At 43.2% G+C, this 17,369-nt stretch overlaps 1 protein-coding gene across 5 annotated transcripts in view; it reads right to left on the minus strand.

Annotated features, from left to right (window-relative positions):
* Positions 1 to 17,369, minus strand: part of ENO4 (enolase 4) — a 28,511-nt gene that overhangs the window by 742 nt on the left and 10,400 nt on the right. For 3 of the 5 annotated variants that reach the window (XM_079136619.1, XM_079136618.1, XM_079136617.1), the window contains exons 5-15: positions 16,244 to 16,413; positions 16,017 to 16,148; positions 14,645 to 14,698; positions 13,586 to 13,642; positions 11,465 to 11,632; positions 9,117 to 9,242; positions 7,502 to 7,697; positions 4,621 to 4,688; positions 3,981 to 4,098; positions 2,207 to 2,281; positions 6 to 1,753 (exon numbers count right to left, since the gene is read on the minus strand). In XM_079136619.1, the coding sequence (XP_078992745.1) occupies positions 1,596 to 1,753; positions 2,207 to 2,281; positions 3,981 to 4,098; positions 4,621 to 4,688; positions 7,502 to 7,697; positions 9,117 to 9,242; positions 11,465 to 11,632; positions 13,586 to 13,642; positions 14,645 to 14,698; positions 16,017 to 16,148; positions 16,244 to 16,413 (1,322 nt within the window). In that variant the 3' untranslated portion in view covers positions 6 to 1,595. Of the gene's footprint in view, positions 1 to 5; positions 2,282 to 3,980; positions 4,099 to 4,620; positions 4,689 to 7,501; positions 7,698 to 9,116; positions 9,243 to 11,464; positions 11,633 to 13,585; positions 13,643 to 14,644; positions 14,699 to 16,016; positions 16,149 to 16,243; positions 16,414 to 17,369 lie in introns of those variants that run through there. The other 2 variants (XM_079136620.1, XM_079136621.1) reach the window with 2 other exon arrangements.

Genomic DNA, 17,369 nt, shown 5'->3' on the forward strand with positions numbered 1-17,369 from the left:
GCTAAAAAAAAAGAAAGAAAAATGTCTCTCTCCTCTCTGGAAGAATAATAAGAATTGAATTAAAATTCTTGCACCTTTTGTGTCTGAGCTAGTCTCAAACTCCTCACCCACAGTCATTTTAGCAATTGATCAGCCCCATGGAAGTTCTGCTTGATAGGGTCACCAGGGCCATTAGCACCCAGCTTGTTTGGCCTGAGTAAAAAGAAGATGGATATTTTGGCTCCAGCTATTCATCAATAATTCTCCTTCCTTACCTTTGTTAACAGTAAAAGGTTTGTTGGAAATGGAGTAGTACAGGTACAAATTATTGTTGATTCTCCTTCCAGACCATTCTTAGGTTGAATGTCAGGTAAATGATAAGTCTGTGTCAGAGAATCTTGAAAATAGAGCTTGGGTTATTTTCCTAAATGCACACTACATGTGTGTGATCACTTCGTCATGGGATAACCTCAGCTTCGGTGCCGACAGTTGTGGATAGCGGGTAACCATCCGCCATCCTGACTGACCTTGGAAGGGCAGGCAGCCCTTGCCTAAGGGTGAGAATGGCTGGAAGTTCCTTCCAAGCACTAGCGTTTCCCCATCCCTCTCATTTTAAAACTGGGATGTGCCTAGTTTCTTTCATCTATTACACAGATAGTGATATTGTTACTATACATGTTATATATTAAATAACAGAAAATATAAATTGAAACTGTGCTCGGCACTCTAAGTCTAAATTTAAATGCTTGCTGTCTGTAGATGAGCCCAGACCTCAAGTGAGGTTAGCGTGAGTGGACTGTGCTCTGTGTGGAAACCAAAGTGCTGATCTAGTGAAGGTGATAAGGCACCTCGTTGGTTTCATTAAAATTTGTGTCACAGTTCTGGGGCACACTTAGGATTTGTGCATGTGTGTGCATTTGAGGACCTTCTGTGATGTTCATCCTGCCTTTAAAATGAACTTTCCTTCCAGTTTGTCCCCCCACAGTGTTCTCCCAGGTTAGAGTGATGCCAGCCATCTCCCTGCCCCTGCTCTCAGTCTGCCACAGAGCCAACTTCCGATTGTAGCTTTGGCTCTACCACGAGGACATTAAGTCTCCTTGTTCATACTTTTCAAAAGGAGAGGCCCTCAGTGTGCTTGATAAAAATGTAGAGACTGTATCTGAAGTCCAAGTTTAGCCAGCTCTCCTACAGGTCAGTTCATGGCAATTTGTGTAAATTTTAGCTAAAGGAAACGGTAGCCCTTTTAACACAGACCCCAATCAAATAAAGCAGCAGGACATTGTCTTATCTATAGACGTGTGTTTGAGTGAGTCTATTTATGGTCTCCTCTGCTGTAACACCTGCTTCCAGAGAGGCGGGTCAACCAACATAGGCATCTTCTCACTTCCAGCCACTTGCTGGTCACTTTTTAAATGTTGTAGTATAAATAACTGGGCATTTAATAACTGTAAGATTGTTTATTCACTGATGTGCTTACTAATTTATACTCATTCTTGTTCTAAAACAGATCTAAGGAGACTCACAAAGATAACATATAAAGAAAACTAAAGTTTAAGAGGAGGAGGAATGAGGGGAAGGGAATTGAGCGTAGGGAAGTAGATGAAGCTATTCGACTGTTAAAAACAAGACCTCACTCTGTGCTCCTGCGTGAGGTTGGCCAGGGAAAGGCCAGGTGTCTGCATGGGGCTGTCAGGTGAGCCCAGAAGGTGGCACCTGCTCCCAGCACCCAAAAGCTTCTTGTGGAATTTGGTTTCTGCTTCTGAGATGTTCTTCTCTGTAAAGGATGAGGTGTTTGACTGACTGTCAACATGTCACACAGAAGAGGGTGCCCCACAACTGTGAATCAGATTATAACTAAATGAATGAAACCAGAGCAAAAAAATTACTTTGTTTTGACAATATGACTATTGCCTGTAGTAAAAGTAGAACATGACCTTGAAGGGTGGATGAAAGAAACCGTGTCCCTGTGGAAATGTGACGGCTTTAAAAAAAGTCTCAGATGGAATTTCAGGCAAACACACCCTGTGTGTATTTTACCAGACAGTTAATTAAAAGAATAGAAGTTAATTAAAAGAATATGAGTCAGTGGCGCCTAGGAGCAGACCCAGTGCAGAGACGTGCTTCACACTGCCGCCCGACACTCATGGCACCGCAGGTACAGCCTGGCCGGAAGAGGCTCATATTTTGGCTGCTTCCTCTACAACCTCTGTGGGGAAGATGGGCTCACCAGCGCCAGCAGCCACCTCAAGAGCCCTCTCAGCATCCTCATGAAAGTAAAAAAAGGTGTGTTCTTCCTTGAAACCTATGAAGAACAACAAAAATAAAGTTTACTGTCTAATCCAGCCATGTCAATTCTGATGTTATTTATCATGATTTGAAGGACATCATCAGAACCGTCCGTGAGTCACATCGCTATCGGAAAGGATCCGGAACCACTTAAAAGCGGGCCCGTCTTTGGTTAGGCATTAACTGTGCCGTATCACACATACCTAATATGACGTTCTGCAGTGTTTGATGTACAGCAGCAGAGGCTGAGCAGGAAAGGGTACCAGGAAAATCTAGGGGAAAGGCCACATTGTTTGAATGTAGACCAGCTGCCCCAAGGGGACCAGGGCAGACTTGGACTACTCCAGTCAGGCCCAGGATGGCATTTTTAGTTGCTGAGAAGTGGCCAGTATCCCCTAGTCAAAGGTGGAAGTGAAGAGATTGGCTTTGCCACTTTTGGGTTCCCTTAGCATGTAGTGACCAGACTGAGAAATTATTACTGATCCCTTCATCCATTCTGGAACCCCCAAGGAGGCTGTGCTAGCCACCTGAGAAGGGCTCGTCCCTCTGATCCCTAAGGTTCTTTTTTTAAAAATATTGTTTTAGTTGTTGACGGACCTTTATTTATTTATTTATTTTTTTGCGGTGCTGGAGATTGAACCCAGGGCCTTGTGCTTGCGAGGCAAGTACTCTACCAACTGAGCCATATCCCCAGCCCCCGACCTTTATTTTATTCATTTCTTTCTATGTGGTGCTGAGAAGCGAACCCAGTGCCTCACACATGCCAGGCACTCTGACACTGAGCCACAACCTCAGCCCTCCCTAAGGTTCTTGTGCTCTGAAATAGCTGTGTTCCCTGTGAAGTGGATGGAAATGTGAGAGGCCATTTAAGGAAACTACAAGTTCCTTACAAGTCAGGACGACAGACAACATGTGGAACAATATAATTTGACATATTTGAAAAAACAAGCTCTTGTGTTATACACTTAAACAACCAGACCCACATTCAACTGCGTTTACATGACTCAAAAATTGGTCTCCCAATTATACCTTCATTTTCTATGAATCGTAGGGTTTGTTTCAAGATCCATGTGCATAGGTAAACATTACAAAATTTAAAAATCACAATTTTTATTGCTCTCTTTTAATGTCCCTGTGTATCATGGCCTCTCGCTATCACAATAGTAAGATAAAAGATAAAAATGCACGTTTGGGATGTTCCTCTCCAGCCAGTACACAAGGTGCTTCCACACATGGAGATTTATAAAGGTAGCATTTCCTAAACAGTCAGTTCTTTTCTCTTGAAACCTTAGCCTTCCCAACATACAGTAGAATTAACACACTGCCTCCTTATTTTAAGTAAACCAACTTGTTTCCAAGAACCATCAGGAAAACATCTGTCTTTAACTTTCACGAACTGTGCAGAGAAACCTTAAGTATTATTTGGACCATAACAAAAGGTAGGCTTGGAGATTCCAATCAATTAATTCTATTGAAAAGCATCACGCAGCCCATTCAACAGGAAGAAGGGCCAGAGTTTTAAACATTCAGGTAAATAGATAATCCATTAAGACAACAATGTGCACTGTGGCAAGTGCCATCCAGGTTTTGTCAGCACTTATTTATAGTCTTTGGATTCCCCCGCCCTCCTGCCGAGGGACTTCTGTCCCCCCTGGTCCCATCTTTGTTCTCCTATTCGTGGCAACGTGAAAACAAAGCAGGAAAGCAGCACATACCCAGCGTTCCACTGTGGACCAGTTCCTCCTCTATAGTCAGAAGGCGGTTGTATTTAGTCACCCGTTCACCACGAGAAAGGCCCCCCAACTTGATGAACCGGACCCCAAGTCCAACAGCCTGAAGGGGAAACATTTTGAAAGGGAGACTCATGTTTGGCTAAGCTACAACCATGCTTTAAGGAGAAGAGAAAGGGAATCGTGGTGTGTTGTTGGGGTTTTCCTCTTACACCTTCGTTTTGTATCTTTATGCAAGTAAAGTGGCCTGCTCACAAGCCAAGTGTTGAAAGGCAAGCAGATGGTGTGACTGACTGTCCATCAGGCGCTTTACTAGTCGTGTAAGCATGCTGATTTTACCTAAGAACAGTCTGGCCTTTCTCACTTCATTTTAGGAGGGAAGATTGCAGGTACGTACCCCAGTCATTTAAGTGCGTGTGTCATTTTCCCTGGACTTCAATTTTGCTTCTTTTTAAAAGTTCAAGGATTAGCTCTTTGCAAAAGGTAGCTGTCTGGGAGGAAGCAAGTCTATTTCATAAAAGGTTACATGACTTTCTCCACCAAAGACTGCATTTCTCTGAAATACCAATTCATGATAAAAGCAGTGTTTTGGCAATTCTGCAATTGACCAGCGTTCAGCACTTACCAAATCGACAAGGCTGTCATCAGAAGACTCTCCTTCAGTACTTCCCAGGATGGCGAGGTGCTTCTTACCTAGGAGAGCAATGCCTGTTGGTTTTGCGTGGTTGCAGAAACAGTTCACACATATAACAGCCAAGGGGTCAAAATTAGAAATTGGCCAGAGATTTAAAACTTCCCTGTGAAGACTTAATTATTTGACCTCCTAAGAATTCTAAGACAAACATTTGCATTTTCTCATATGAACATTGCCCTGGGTTTATCTGTTTAGTCCTTTTTCTAAGCTTAGATGTTGTGAATATTAAACGCCACATTCCATCAAACTTAAGATATGTCACTTGTAAGATGTGCCCGCATTTTATCACCACTAGAATGGGGAAGTGTTCACATCAGATGTTTCTAAGACCTCAGCTCCAAGTCAGGATTCATTTTTTTGCTGTTCAACATAAGAAAATGTGCATCTTCAAGTCAGTGAACTGTGGTAAGTGCATGGGCAACGTCTGTGGAGTTGGTAACCTGTATCATGACTTTCTTTTTTCATATAGAACTTTATTCAGAGGCACGTCTTTATGAATATCTATTAGAAGAGTGGTATGGTAGTACTGAATCACTTGAAGGCCTCAGTACCCCTTAAAGTTTGCCAGATCCTATGAAGGGCGCAGGCCAGAGTTCTAACTGTCATGACAGTTTGCCATCTGCAGTGACACAGAATATCCATTGAGGGGCGGGATGGGGTGGGCCCCTCCATCTGACTCCACCAGGTCAGCCCTGCCCAGCCTGCCATTCCATCCTCTGGCACCTGCCCTGGCCCCTGGCTACCAGGCAGGCTCTTAGTCCTGCTCTGGGTCTGAGACTGCCTTGTGCCTAGTTTCCAGAGCCTACTTATGGCGTTTACATATGTCAGCACAGTGCATAAGGACCCCAGGCACCAGAACTCACTGGAGTTTACAGTCTAGTGGGAGACATCAGCCATTAAATAATTAGACACTGTGATCAGCACTCCAAAAAGAAACTATAAGATGCTATAAGGAAGGTTCTGAGCAGAATTGGGGGGAAGTCAGAGGAAACCTTATGCATCTGCGGCATTTCACTTAGGACCTGAAGTAGCTGGGTAGATGGTATAGGGAATAGCATCCTAGGGCAAAGGAATAGCATGTTGAGGCTTAGGCACAGAAAGGGTTTGAAAGTTGAGGAATTTAAAAAGCAAATGGGCAGTGGGGTGAGCACAGTGTCGTGGGGAAGATATTTAACCCCACCAAGCCTCATTTTCTCCATGGTAAATGGAGGGATGGTGTGCACTGTGCACTTCACAGCATGGCTCTAAGGACCAAATCCAAAGCTAAATGCCTGATGGTTGGCACTACACACAGCTGCTCTTCTCTGGCATCCCAGGCTCACAAAAAAAAAAAAAAAAAAAAAAAAAAAAAAAAAAAAGGAGGAAAGCTTTTCACCTGTCCCCAGAGCTGGGCTAAGGGCCTGCTTCCAGATGCTTCCTTGATGTTACCCAGTTTGCCCACCTGCCCTGCAACTTCCCAGTGCTATAAGTGCACCTGCCTCTGTCCGTGGTCTCTGCACGGAACAGAAAACTGCCTGCTGCTTCTGATGGCATCCTCTTGCTACCTGTTTCCTTAACTGCTGAAGTAGACCCATCCCCTGCTGCAGGTGATCAGGTCCAAATTCTGATCCCTCCAGTAGACTTCCCCAAGACAATGCAAGTTCAAGTGGCTACATTGCTTTCAACCAAGTAACCATCACAGCCTTACTCTGTACTTGGGCTCTGCTCCCTGTTCTTAAAGTGCCAGGAGAGGGACCTGGAGCACAAAGTGATGGAGAACAGAGAGGGCCAAGTGACTGCCTCTGTCCCTGCAGCTCCCTGGCGGTGCCTGACACCTTGCCTTTTTGAGTGCTAAGCTCACTCCTGAGTTGTAAACATTGTGCTGTGTCTGGAAATCTGACTGGAGTACCAGCTGTTCCACTGTCCATGATTCAGAGTTTGCCACCTGGCCTTTAGCTGCAAGGGCTGGCGCATCCCTCTGGGTTTCTCTAAAGCTTTTCTATCACCTAACCTCACAGCCTCAAGCAAATTGACAAAGGTGCTAATGGCTGTGCCTTAGCATAAAAAACAGGTCTTCATCCTCCAGTTAGGGGCAGAAGGGCCCTCCCTACTGTGAAGCTGATGGGGTGGCCTTGACACTCGTGTGGTGGCCCTCAGTAAGCGGGATGACCTGGTAGACTTGGGTTGTTTCTGTAACTTTGTGAATCACCAAGTTGTGGTTTGTTTTCTAGCACTTACTCTCCCACAAATGGTTGGGTTTTTCTTTTTTATTTTGATTTATTGTACACAAATGGGGTACAACTGTTGTTTCCCTGGTCGTACATGAAGTAGAGTCACACCATTTGCGTGATCATACATGTACATAGGGTAATGCTGTTTATCTCATTCTACTTTTCCTTCCCCCACCACACCTCATTTTCCTCTATACAATCCATTCTCCTTCTTCCATTCTTGCTTTCCTGCCCCCCCCCCGCCCCCATTATGTATCATCATCTGCTTATCAGAGAGATCATTCGGCCTTCAGTTTTCTGGGATTGGCTTGTCTCACTCAGCATGATATTCTCCAACTGCATCCATTTACCTTCACATGCCATAATTTTATTCTTCTTTATAACTGAGTAATATTCCATTGTGTATATATACCACAGTTTCTTTATCCATTCATCTATTGAAGGGTATCTAGGTTGGTTCCACCATCTAGCTATTGTGAATTGAGGTTTTCTTTTGTTCTGAGATTTACTCCTTGCTTTTTATTAAATTGGGCACACCACATATTTTTGGCTTGTTGTATAACCAAATCATTATGAGACTTTCAGATCTATATTTTACTCACTGTCAATAACATTGGTTATTTCCACCAAGTCAGTCATGGTAGTTTGGTTTGTATGTTTTATGATCAGTCCATGGGATTTGGGGCTGCCGATGCCTCCTTGCTCTAGAAGTTTAGAAATGCTTTTGGATGCAGTTCCTGCAATTATGTAGCACCTGGAACTGAGAGCATTATAGATGCTGTCCCACTGTTCGGTGTCCTGGGTAAATATTTAAGAATTGATCATTCTAATGTATTGTACAAAATCACAAACAACAGGAATCATATAGCACATAATCAAAGTCATACATTTTTCCTGAGACACACAAAACACTCTCTTTCATATCCATGCCTGAGTGATTCTTGTACCATAGCCATGCAAATTAGCAAGCTTCATGGAAGAGACACAGCAAGTGATCTGAGTTTAAAGATCTTGTGAATAAAATGTTAATGTGCTAAATGCCATTCCCACATTGATTTGGAGTTCTGCAAACCCAGGCTGTTCTCATCCACTGTACCATCCCTAATGCTGTTCACGACTTCCTGGATAGAAGATTTTTCTGTTACTTCTGATAAACATAAAACTGAAAAAGGAAGGAGCTTGCCAGGGCTCTCAGCTGTCTTTCTGAACACTCTGCTGTTTTTATCAGTGAGGCCGTCACATGAAATGAAATGCTTATTTAATAAGTTGTGCGTGTGCCTATATATATTTGTATGTGCACAGATCTACACGCAAAGGTCATCGCAGCCACTAGGCTAATCTCAACCTACCCCATTAGAACTAACCACGCAGGCGCATCTTATTGCATAAAAAAGCTGTGGTCAGAGCCTGGGACTGTCATCACAAGGCTGGTCTGGCACTGAGCTCAGCAGGTGTTTTCTGAGAGTGCCAATAAATAGCCAGGAAAGGGAAGAAGAGACTGAGAGGCCCTGGGACTCCAGTGAAGATCCAGCCTTCACACTGTCCCCAGATCACAACAGTTCATCTTAGAAAGGGTGTCTGTTAGTCTGTCTTTTCACTATTCTGTGGATTCTCAAATTCACAAAATCAAGAATTCTAACTTTGGAGTGTGTTTGAAGTGGGGGAGAGATGGCCTTCTGTGGTCTGTAGACAATGTTTGTCAGATGCATTCATTTGAATAGATGACAAAATCTCAGTATCTCAAACCTTTTTATTTAAAGATGGCTTTTTGTTACTTTTGTGCATATATAGTTACTGGATTTAGGTTAAAAAATATTTGGCCTCACAGAAGTCCTGTTTCTATGAGCACATGAAAATGACATATGATTAACCCACAGAAGCACCAGTGAGCGCTGCGGGGGCGGCTTCCATCAGCTAGGTTGCTTGTAAATATACAGGTGCTCCTGAAGGGCTTGCAAATGGCTTGTTTCACTCCACAGACAGGCATGCTCCCAGGTAATTGTGTTTCTGCTATTCATTTGCTTAGTAAGTGCCTTTTTCACAAATGCCAAAATAAAGCAACTCAACCCCAGCCCAAATTACAACGCATTCCAAATGACAGAGATCCACAAGAATGAGGTTTTATTCTGTTTTGTTGTGAAATGCAAAAGGTAAGCCTGCTTACTTTATAGTGTATGAAATATATGTTATAAAACATCAAAGGTGGGCCCTGCTTACCTCCTTCCTGAAAGGATCAATTAAGGCTATAATGCATGGGTACTTGTTGATCAGATCCACGTACAGGTCGACCATCTCGGCCGCGCTCTTGTAGACGCCTGCCATCACTTCGTACTTCCCCTTGCTCTGACACACATAAGGAAAGCAGTAAAACAAAGAATGAGCACTGGACTCTTCAGGTGTTAAAGATGTGATTCAAATTCCCTTTTGTTCATTTCATCAGAAATACTGTCAGCAGATTCTTTTCAAGTCACATTCCTCTAAGAAATCTATGCATTTGGCTTTAAATATCTTTAAAATACTATCCTGGGAAGCCAAGTCACTGTTCCTCTTGATGCCTTTGGAGCTCTTCCCACAGACATCAGATGGAGCTTTCTGCACAAAAACCCCACAGGTACAGAGTGGGAGGGGACTTGTTTTTTATTTAGGCTTATGACATGGTGCCAGGTGCCCAGCTGCCTGGGTAGGTGGACAATAACATAAATTTGTAAAAGAGCGAACAGAATAGCAATGCAAACCTGCCCACTCTCTAGAACCCACCATCTTGCAACTTGTGGTGAGCAAACAATTTGTTTCCTTTACTGTAAATATTCTAAACTTTGAAAGTAGGGCCAGGCTTTGGAGTACTAACAGCCAATACAGAGTGTGGATGAAGGCATCTTGTTTTCGGGGAGCATGAAAACAGTAGAAATCGTACTGTCCTGACGTGGGGTTCGAGGGCAACCTCACCATCTGAAGCCTACAGAGCCCCCAAGTTATTAAGCATAGACATGAACAGGGCTGGAGGATCCAGGGTTGTCTTTTTGCCAAACAAAGCTCCTGACTTTCAAGTCTGGGGGGTGGGGTACCTGGGGTATTTGGCTCTGGGAGGGAGATGGGACAGAGGGAGTGACCGTTTGGCTGGCTGATGTCCTTCCTGCCTCTACTGCTGACAAACTGGCTTCCACTGGAATGAAACAGATTCTGAAGGAGTCTGTAACTGAAGAGATTTTTATAGGGCTTTTCCCTTACATTATAAAGCAGGAAGAACTTTTGGCTTCAGTGATGCAAAACTTTAAAATCCTATCTTGTCAGGGAGAAAATGCTAATGACTTTGAACTAACATGATTGTAAGAATTATCTGATACAAAGCTAATACATTTTATTGAATATAAGCAATAAATACCCATTCCAGCCAGCTGTAGCAGTCAGTATGTTCATAGTTCTGGGTATACATTGCTGGTGAAAACGTGCAATTATTTTTCTTAATGGTGTGCCTAGGAACCAATCATTATGTGAAGAATAGGGAATTAAACATTCCTTTATGTGCTTAGTTTCTTTAGAAAAGTCAAAGAACTTTAGAAATCAGCCCAAACTTAGGGCTCTTATATACCATTCAAAATTTCCTTTGTATTCAAAGTTAGAATCAAAGTTAAAGAAAAATTGTATTTTGTCATGTCCCCCGAATTTGACATTAATTACCAACTCACCATAAATGCATGTCAAGATGCTGCCATTTTGTAAAACTGAGACTCAGCATTTGTATATTTGAAAATGGGTCGTATATGTGTGTGTGAGACAGAAAAACTTCCAATGAAGTTCCTACCATACAGACTTCCCAAGTATAAAGGTACTTTGTTGTATTAGTCTGGGGGAGTGAGGACATAACTTGTTTTCCATTCTCTTCCTTTTTAAAAGCTCTCTCTAGTGGCCTGATCAGCAGGTGGATATAGCATCACTGAGGGTCTATCTTCCCAACCCAGACTGGGTATAATACTTTAATGTATTTAGTTGGATAAAAACTTTAATAACTTGGAATTATTTTTTGACAAAAAATGAGGGCTGGGGACGCAGCTCAGTGATAGAGCACTTGCCTAGCAAGTGTGGGGCCCTAGGCTTGATCCCCAGAATTGCAAAAATAAAAAGTGAGTCACAGCATAAATTCTTAAGAACCAGTTGCTTAGAAGGGCCTATCAAGTCCTTGCTACAACTGATCCATCTTTCATGTTTAACAAATTCAGCATTTACCAACCAAATGACTACACTCAGCAAAATACACCAGTTGTTTAAGTTATTTTTCAATAGCTTTCACCATTACAGTGTAAGTTATCTATTTTATTCAACTTATTAAGGAATTCCTATATATGAGTATGGCATTTTCTCTTATTATTTTTTAAAATTATATAGTTGTTATTCTTTGGTAATGTGTTTATTTGGGTTTCTCAACTGTATTTAGTTTTAGATCCTCACACAGTATTAAAAAAAAATGGCATCGGTTTGGAAAATATTCAGATAAGCTCTTCTTTTGAGTTTTAACTTAAAAGTCATGGAACTCAACAAGATGCGAATGGTCACTAGTGGAAACTTACATAGTCCATCAGCTCGTGGCCGGCACAGTTGATGGCTAGATGCAGATTGGTTCCCAGTTCCAGCCCCAGGTTGGCACAGATTCCCTGTATTAGAAGCAGCAGCTGTTCTATGGTGTCGCAGTTAATGATCAAACAGCCAAGATGGGACATCTTGCTAGTGATGGGCTGCTGCAAAATCAGAAGAAAATGGTGAGCACATTAAAGTCTGACAGCCATAGATCCACAGCTCTCCAAGACTAGGTCCTTCCATTCTTGATTAATCCTACTTCTAAGTCCCATTCGCAGGACTTTGGGCATACGATTTCCCTGCACTATCTGCATGTTCTCTCTCTCACGGGCCTATAGTATTGTTTTATCAGCTCTGTCGCTATGCATGGAGCTAGCGTGCCTGAGTCACCACCAACAGGTCTGTGAATCTCTAGGCTGTCCCTGTAAATGTCCATCAGTCTCCAACTCGGTCAGTCCTCTTCCTCAAAACCTTCCCTTTCCTAAGTTCTGTTTTTCTGTAGATGAACATAACTGCTAAAACTAAGACGTAATGCTCCTTCAGTCAAAAGGACTGAAGACTTCAGTTAAAAAGATGCACTGGGGATGGATTTTAGTGAAGGAAGATTTGGGGACCCAAATGACCCCAGGAAAAGGCAGCTCTCTGCTTCTACTGCAAGGTCAGCCTTGACATGCCCTATCCTCACCTGTATTGCTACTGTATGATTATAAGGTGAAGCAGCTTCATGTTTCTGAGGGCTTAAGAGCAGATGCAGAACCAAGTATAGATGTTGGTGATGGCACTAATTATAAGAACCACCCAGCATTTTTCATGTCAACAATGGGAAACTTCTATTGAGCAAGTAAAGGAATAAGGGGAAATTTTTGCCGATCAATTGAGTTTATTAAAGTTACAGCTGAACTACATGAAGCAAATGCATTTGTTCCTTATGCCAACACCATGAAGCAGGACTGTCATTATCTCCATTTTACCAAGATGAAGTAATTCAGGGCAGATTTTAATATTGGCAGTTTAGTTCTACAATCTACACCCTTAACTCTGGTGTGGCAGCTCTCCAGAATCTATTATCTAACCTATTTCTAACAAGAAAAAAAAATTAAAGGGAAGCTGATCACAGTTAAGGCATATCTTGGCCTAAGCCAAAGTGCACGTAAGAACGTGCTGGAATGAAGGGGACAATGCTAGTTGGTCAGCTCTTCACCATCCCCACCTCTCTCACAAGGCCTCATTAGAGTGTTGTGCTCATTCCAACAGATACAACTACCAAAGCTTTTACTCATTGCTGAATTTATTCACATTTTCCTCTTTTCACCTTCCACATCTTGAGGAAAGACTTTTTTTTTTTTTGGTCTTTATCAGGTCTTCTCCTTTCTGTACTGCCCTCTCTTTGTTGACTTCAACAGACTGAAGTCCCGACAGTGGGGTGGGCTGGGATGGCTGCCTTGCACAGAGGGGCTGTAGACGCAAGCAGCCTTCGCCCGCCTGCCTCATCTCCAGGGTTCTCACTGACAGTACTCTGGGAAGTTAGGCGTATAATAGGTGCCATGCATCAGAGCACCCACCGTCACCAGAGTGACCGAGTGATGAAGATCAGCTGCTCTCCCAAGGCTCTGGAGGCCAGTGGCCACTTTTCATAAGGACAGTTTGCGCGAGTCTCCCGGCAAACTCTGAGTTCCCACACAGGCTTGTATCATATAGTGCTTTGGTGCCTTTTGAGAACCAGAGAGAAGGAATGGCTGTCTTTTTGTGCCTTTTCATTCTCTCGTTGGGAGTGGCAGAATTAAAATCTAAGACATCTAAAAGTCTTTCAGCTGTTATGGGGACATTCAGCTTCCCAAGCCCCTCACTGTAGGGTCAGATATAATCCTGTTACTCACAACTGCTCCCGAGTCCTCTGAGACGTTGGCTGGCTGACAGCTGCTGGCAGCGATGGTGAGGCAGCCTGCTGCAGGAAAGGCAGTGGCCAACTGACCTTCCAGCTCTGGGCTGGGGCCCTGCGAGCAGCGTCACCCTGTTTTCATTTGTCTTGTAGCAAAGTGACTATGGGAGGGAAACGAGGCGGGGTAGGTATCAAGCGTCCTGCAGAAGGGTGGGGAACAAGTATGGATACTCACTTGACCTCTTTTGCTTCCGTCATGTCCTTTTTTGTTCTCTGCTTTTGGAGGAGGGGGCTGTGGGATAGAAGATAAAAACATGACCACTTGGGATTTTCAGACACAGTGGTGGCAGCAAGCAGAGCTTCAGATCCTCTGACTGCCCACTTATGGGGACTGGGCAACCACGCTGCAAATCTCACACACACACACACGTACACACACACACACACACACACACACACACGGGGAGGAGTTCAGCTGCTTCCTACTTTTTAAGTCCCATACTATTTCTCAAATTCAAACACATATTTCCTTCAGTTCATCCTTGCCTCTGCCCCCATTCACAGGCAGAGGTGTGCGTGCAGACAGATCCGTGTTTCTCCTGGTATAAATGACATGTTGGCATATCAGGTGGGAACTCCTGCTCTGTGCAGGCCCTCTCTTTTGCCAGAGGATGCAAAATCTCCTTCTGGTCCTCAAGGAATATTACCTACTATCATGGGATTTGCTTCTATAGGTCCAACGTATTGTTTCCAATATTCGCAGGGTATAAACACTTTCTCTTGCAGAATGGATTTGACTTTTGGAAATAGCCAACGGTCCTTAAATCCTTTATAAATCCTTAAGGATGATGTTAACACAGAGCCAGCTACCTCAGAAATCAAAATGAGAGCCTGCGCCCCCCCCACCAAGGATCGCAAGTTCCAGGCCAGCCTGGGCAACTTAGTGAATCCTGTCTCAGAATAAAAATATATAGAGCTGGGGATGTAGATCAGTGGTACAGCCCCTTTGGTTCAATCCCCAGTACAAATAAAAATAAAATAAATTACATAATATAACAAAATAAAATAAAATAAAATAAAAAAATATCTTCAAGCTGAGATTGTTTAGTACTTATACAAAATGAATCCATAACAAATGAGGAATGTACACACTTGGTTTGCATGGGAAACCCAAAAGGAATAAATGTACTTTCCATAGCAGCAATAACAATGTCAACTTAATGCTAAAATGAAATAGGAGTTGAATGCTAGAAGGCAAAGGTCAGTAACTAGACACTATAGATTCTCTACATACCGTTTCCATTGCTTTGTTAATTTGTTTCCGAATTTCCAGAAGCATCTCCACACCCTGTAAGTACAGTAACCATGATCTTCCACAACTGTCCTCTACAAATATCGAACACTTAAGCCACGTGTCTATTCCTCAGAATATTTATAGGGTCCCTGACGATGACCCCCGGTTGGTGGACAGTGTGAGCTGCAGAGTCGGAAAAGTAAGTGTTCATCTCCAGCCCCCAGCTTGCGTTTGCCTGAGTGTGAGCAAAAGTCTCTGCCTCGGTCTCCTCACTGGGTGACAGTGTCACTGGGTGACAGTGATGGACAAGTTAATTTCAGTCTCTTTCATGGTCTTCAATCCATCCTGGCCAGTGCTATTGCAATATGTGTCACAGGTCATCAAGGTAGTCTAGATAAGAGTGGCCGAATCAGTTTAAATCCACTGTCGCTTAAAAATTCAAAGTGTGCTCTAAGGACGATGACATCTGCATAAAGAAGGCACGCTGAGGCCTCTGGTACCCGAGCAGCACAGGTACCATCCGAAGGAAATATCCTGGGATCTGAGCATGACCTGGCAGATGGTGAGCCAGACACCAGTCTGTCTCCTGTGATCAATAAATTGCAAGGTACTAATGAGTTTGCTTAAGAAAAAAAGAATTCTTTATCATAAAGAAAGCATCCTGAGGGTTTATTGTTTAAAGCATTTCCACTAACTTAGAAAAATATCAGCCTTTCTCTTGGAGGGGTTGGGGGAAGCTTCCTGAACTTTTTCTGAGAGCACACACTACAGAACATAAACCTTTAGCTCTCCTAATTGGCAGAAGAATTCATGGAGATTCACAGAGGCATAATGGCTCTTTCAGGCCACTGAAGAGCAATATAGACAACACTAGCCCACCTCTGAGAAACGAAGATGTAATTAGGATTCATTCATTCCTTCCATAAATATGCACTGAACATCCCTAAGTGCCGGGCAGTCTGCTCGGCCTGGAGTTCTTCACAGAGTGGGCTGCCAGGAAAGCGCCAGCTTCCACTTGCTACTGCCTGTAAAATTTTAAAAAAGGGACCCAGACTTCCCAAATCCTCCAGGTAACACCATCCCACACCACAGAGGTCTCCAGAGTCACTCTCTCCTGGCTTCTCTGTGATTCACCAGCATAAGCCCGTGCTGTGATGAACCAGACAGCTAAAGGGGTCTGCTCCTTTTTGGGGTCTTGATTTCTTCCCACTTCCCTGATTTTCCCAAAATATTTTTTTCTCACTTTGTATTTAATTCCCTCTCTTTTGGTGTCATAAGGGAACTATGCTAAAAAATCATCAATGATGGATATTGGGATAGAGTGTTTAATTTTTTTTTTTAAGAAAAAGTAGTCTGGGGTAATGTAAGATACTTGTCTGGTTGTCAATCCAGGATGGGGAATGCAAATCACTTCTCTCATTAAATTTAATTTTCCAGGTGATGACTTCCCACAGCTGACCAGAGATACCATCAGCAAAGGCATAGTTAGTGTTGCTGGCTGTTCCTAAAACAAGAGGAAAACGGGGGGAAATGAGAAACATGGCTCATTCACACTGAGCCCCTCAGGACTTCTCATGGTGGAAGAAAACAGATCCTAACCTGACCGTGCTTCAGCAATGCGATGTTTAAGTACAGAGGAGCATTGCCCAGTATGGCGCTGGTTTTGGCAACAGCTAATGACACAGCCCCTATGGCCATACTGCCGCAGAGCACCGGTTCAGCAGGTTCTGCAGGTGTGATAGGTTTCTCCAGGAGGGTGTCCCTCCTTCCTGGAGGAAAAAGATAGAGAAAAGATTCTAAGAAGTCGGACTATCACAAGACTGTCTTTTTAAATGCTTCACTGACAGTCCAGCAAAAACAAAGGTTGAAAACAGGCTGGGAAGAAACTCTTCTCCACCTCAACCCTTCAGAAGTTTCTGTTTGATTTCACATACTGATCCCCCAAAATTCTGAGCTGTGGATTTCGTCTAAGCAATTCAATACCAATTCAATATCAACTCCTTCAACTGTTGGATAAGGTAGATTTTGTTATCCTACATCACATGTAAATGAGCTGGGGCTTCAAGAGATTAAGGGACTTGTCCAATATGTTACAGGAAGTGAATGAAGAAAGAATTTGGACAGTCTCTGAATTCCAAATCCTTTGCTTCTCTATATTTCATTGAGTGGCTGCTTATCCCACCTTCTGTTGAACATCTAGTCGTGTATAGCTAACATGCTACCTTCTTCACCAATCCTCAACCAATGTTTTCTTCTGTGTTATTTACCATCTCTTCCAAAGGTCTACCCAGAATCTTACCACCTTTCACTCTCACCAGTTCTCAGTGATCAAGTACCACAGAATTCATGATAAACCTGTAATGTTCTCTTGTCCTCTGCCCCAAACCTACTGACCTGGCTCAGGTCCTCAGTGGAAGTGAGATGCCTAAGCACCTAGCAGATATCCAGTGCTTAGCAAGCTATTGTCCCCTACTATTTTTTCTCTTCTTGTGAAGTCCAAGTTCTGTCAGCCAAAAGCAACGCCAAATGAACATCCATCGGTGGCCTCTATCTGTAACTCAATAGTGACCACCACATGCTCGGAAGAGAAGACAGGTCTAACATAATTCTTTTTGTAATGGGGCCCATTTAAAATCGGAAGCCCCAGCCATTCCCTGTTAACCTATTCATTAAGCTATTTTCTCCATCTCAGCATCCTACAGGTGACAATCTCACACTGAGAATG

The sequence above is a fragment of the Sciurus vulgaris genome (genome assembly GCF_902686455.1).
Source record: "Sciurus vulgaris genome assembly, chromosome: 4".
NCBI classification, from domain to species: domain Eukaryota; kingdom Metazoa; phylum Chordata; class Mammalia; order Rodentia; family Sciuridae; genus Sciurus; species Sciurus vulgaris.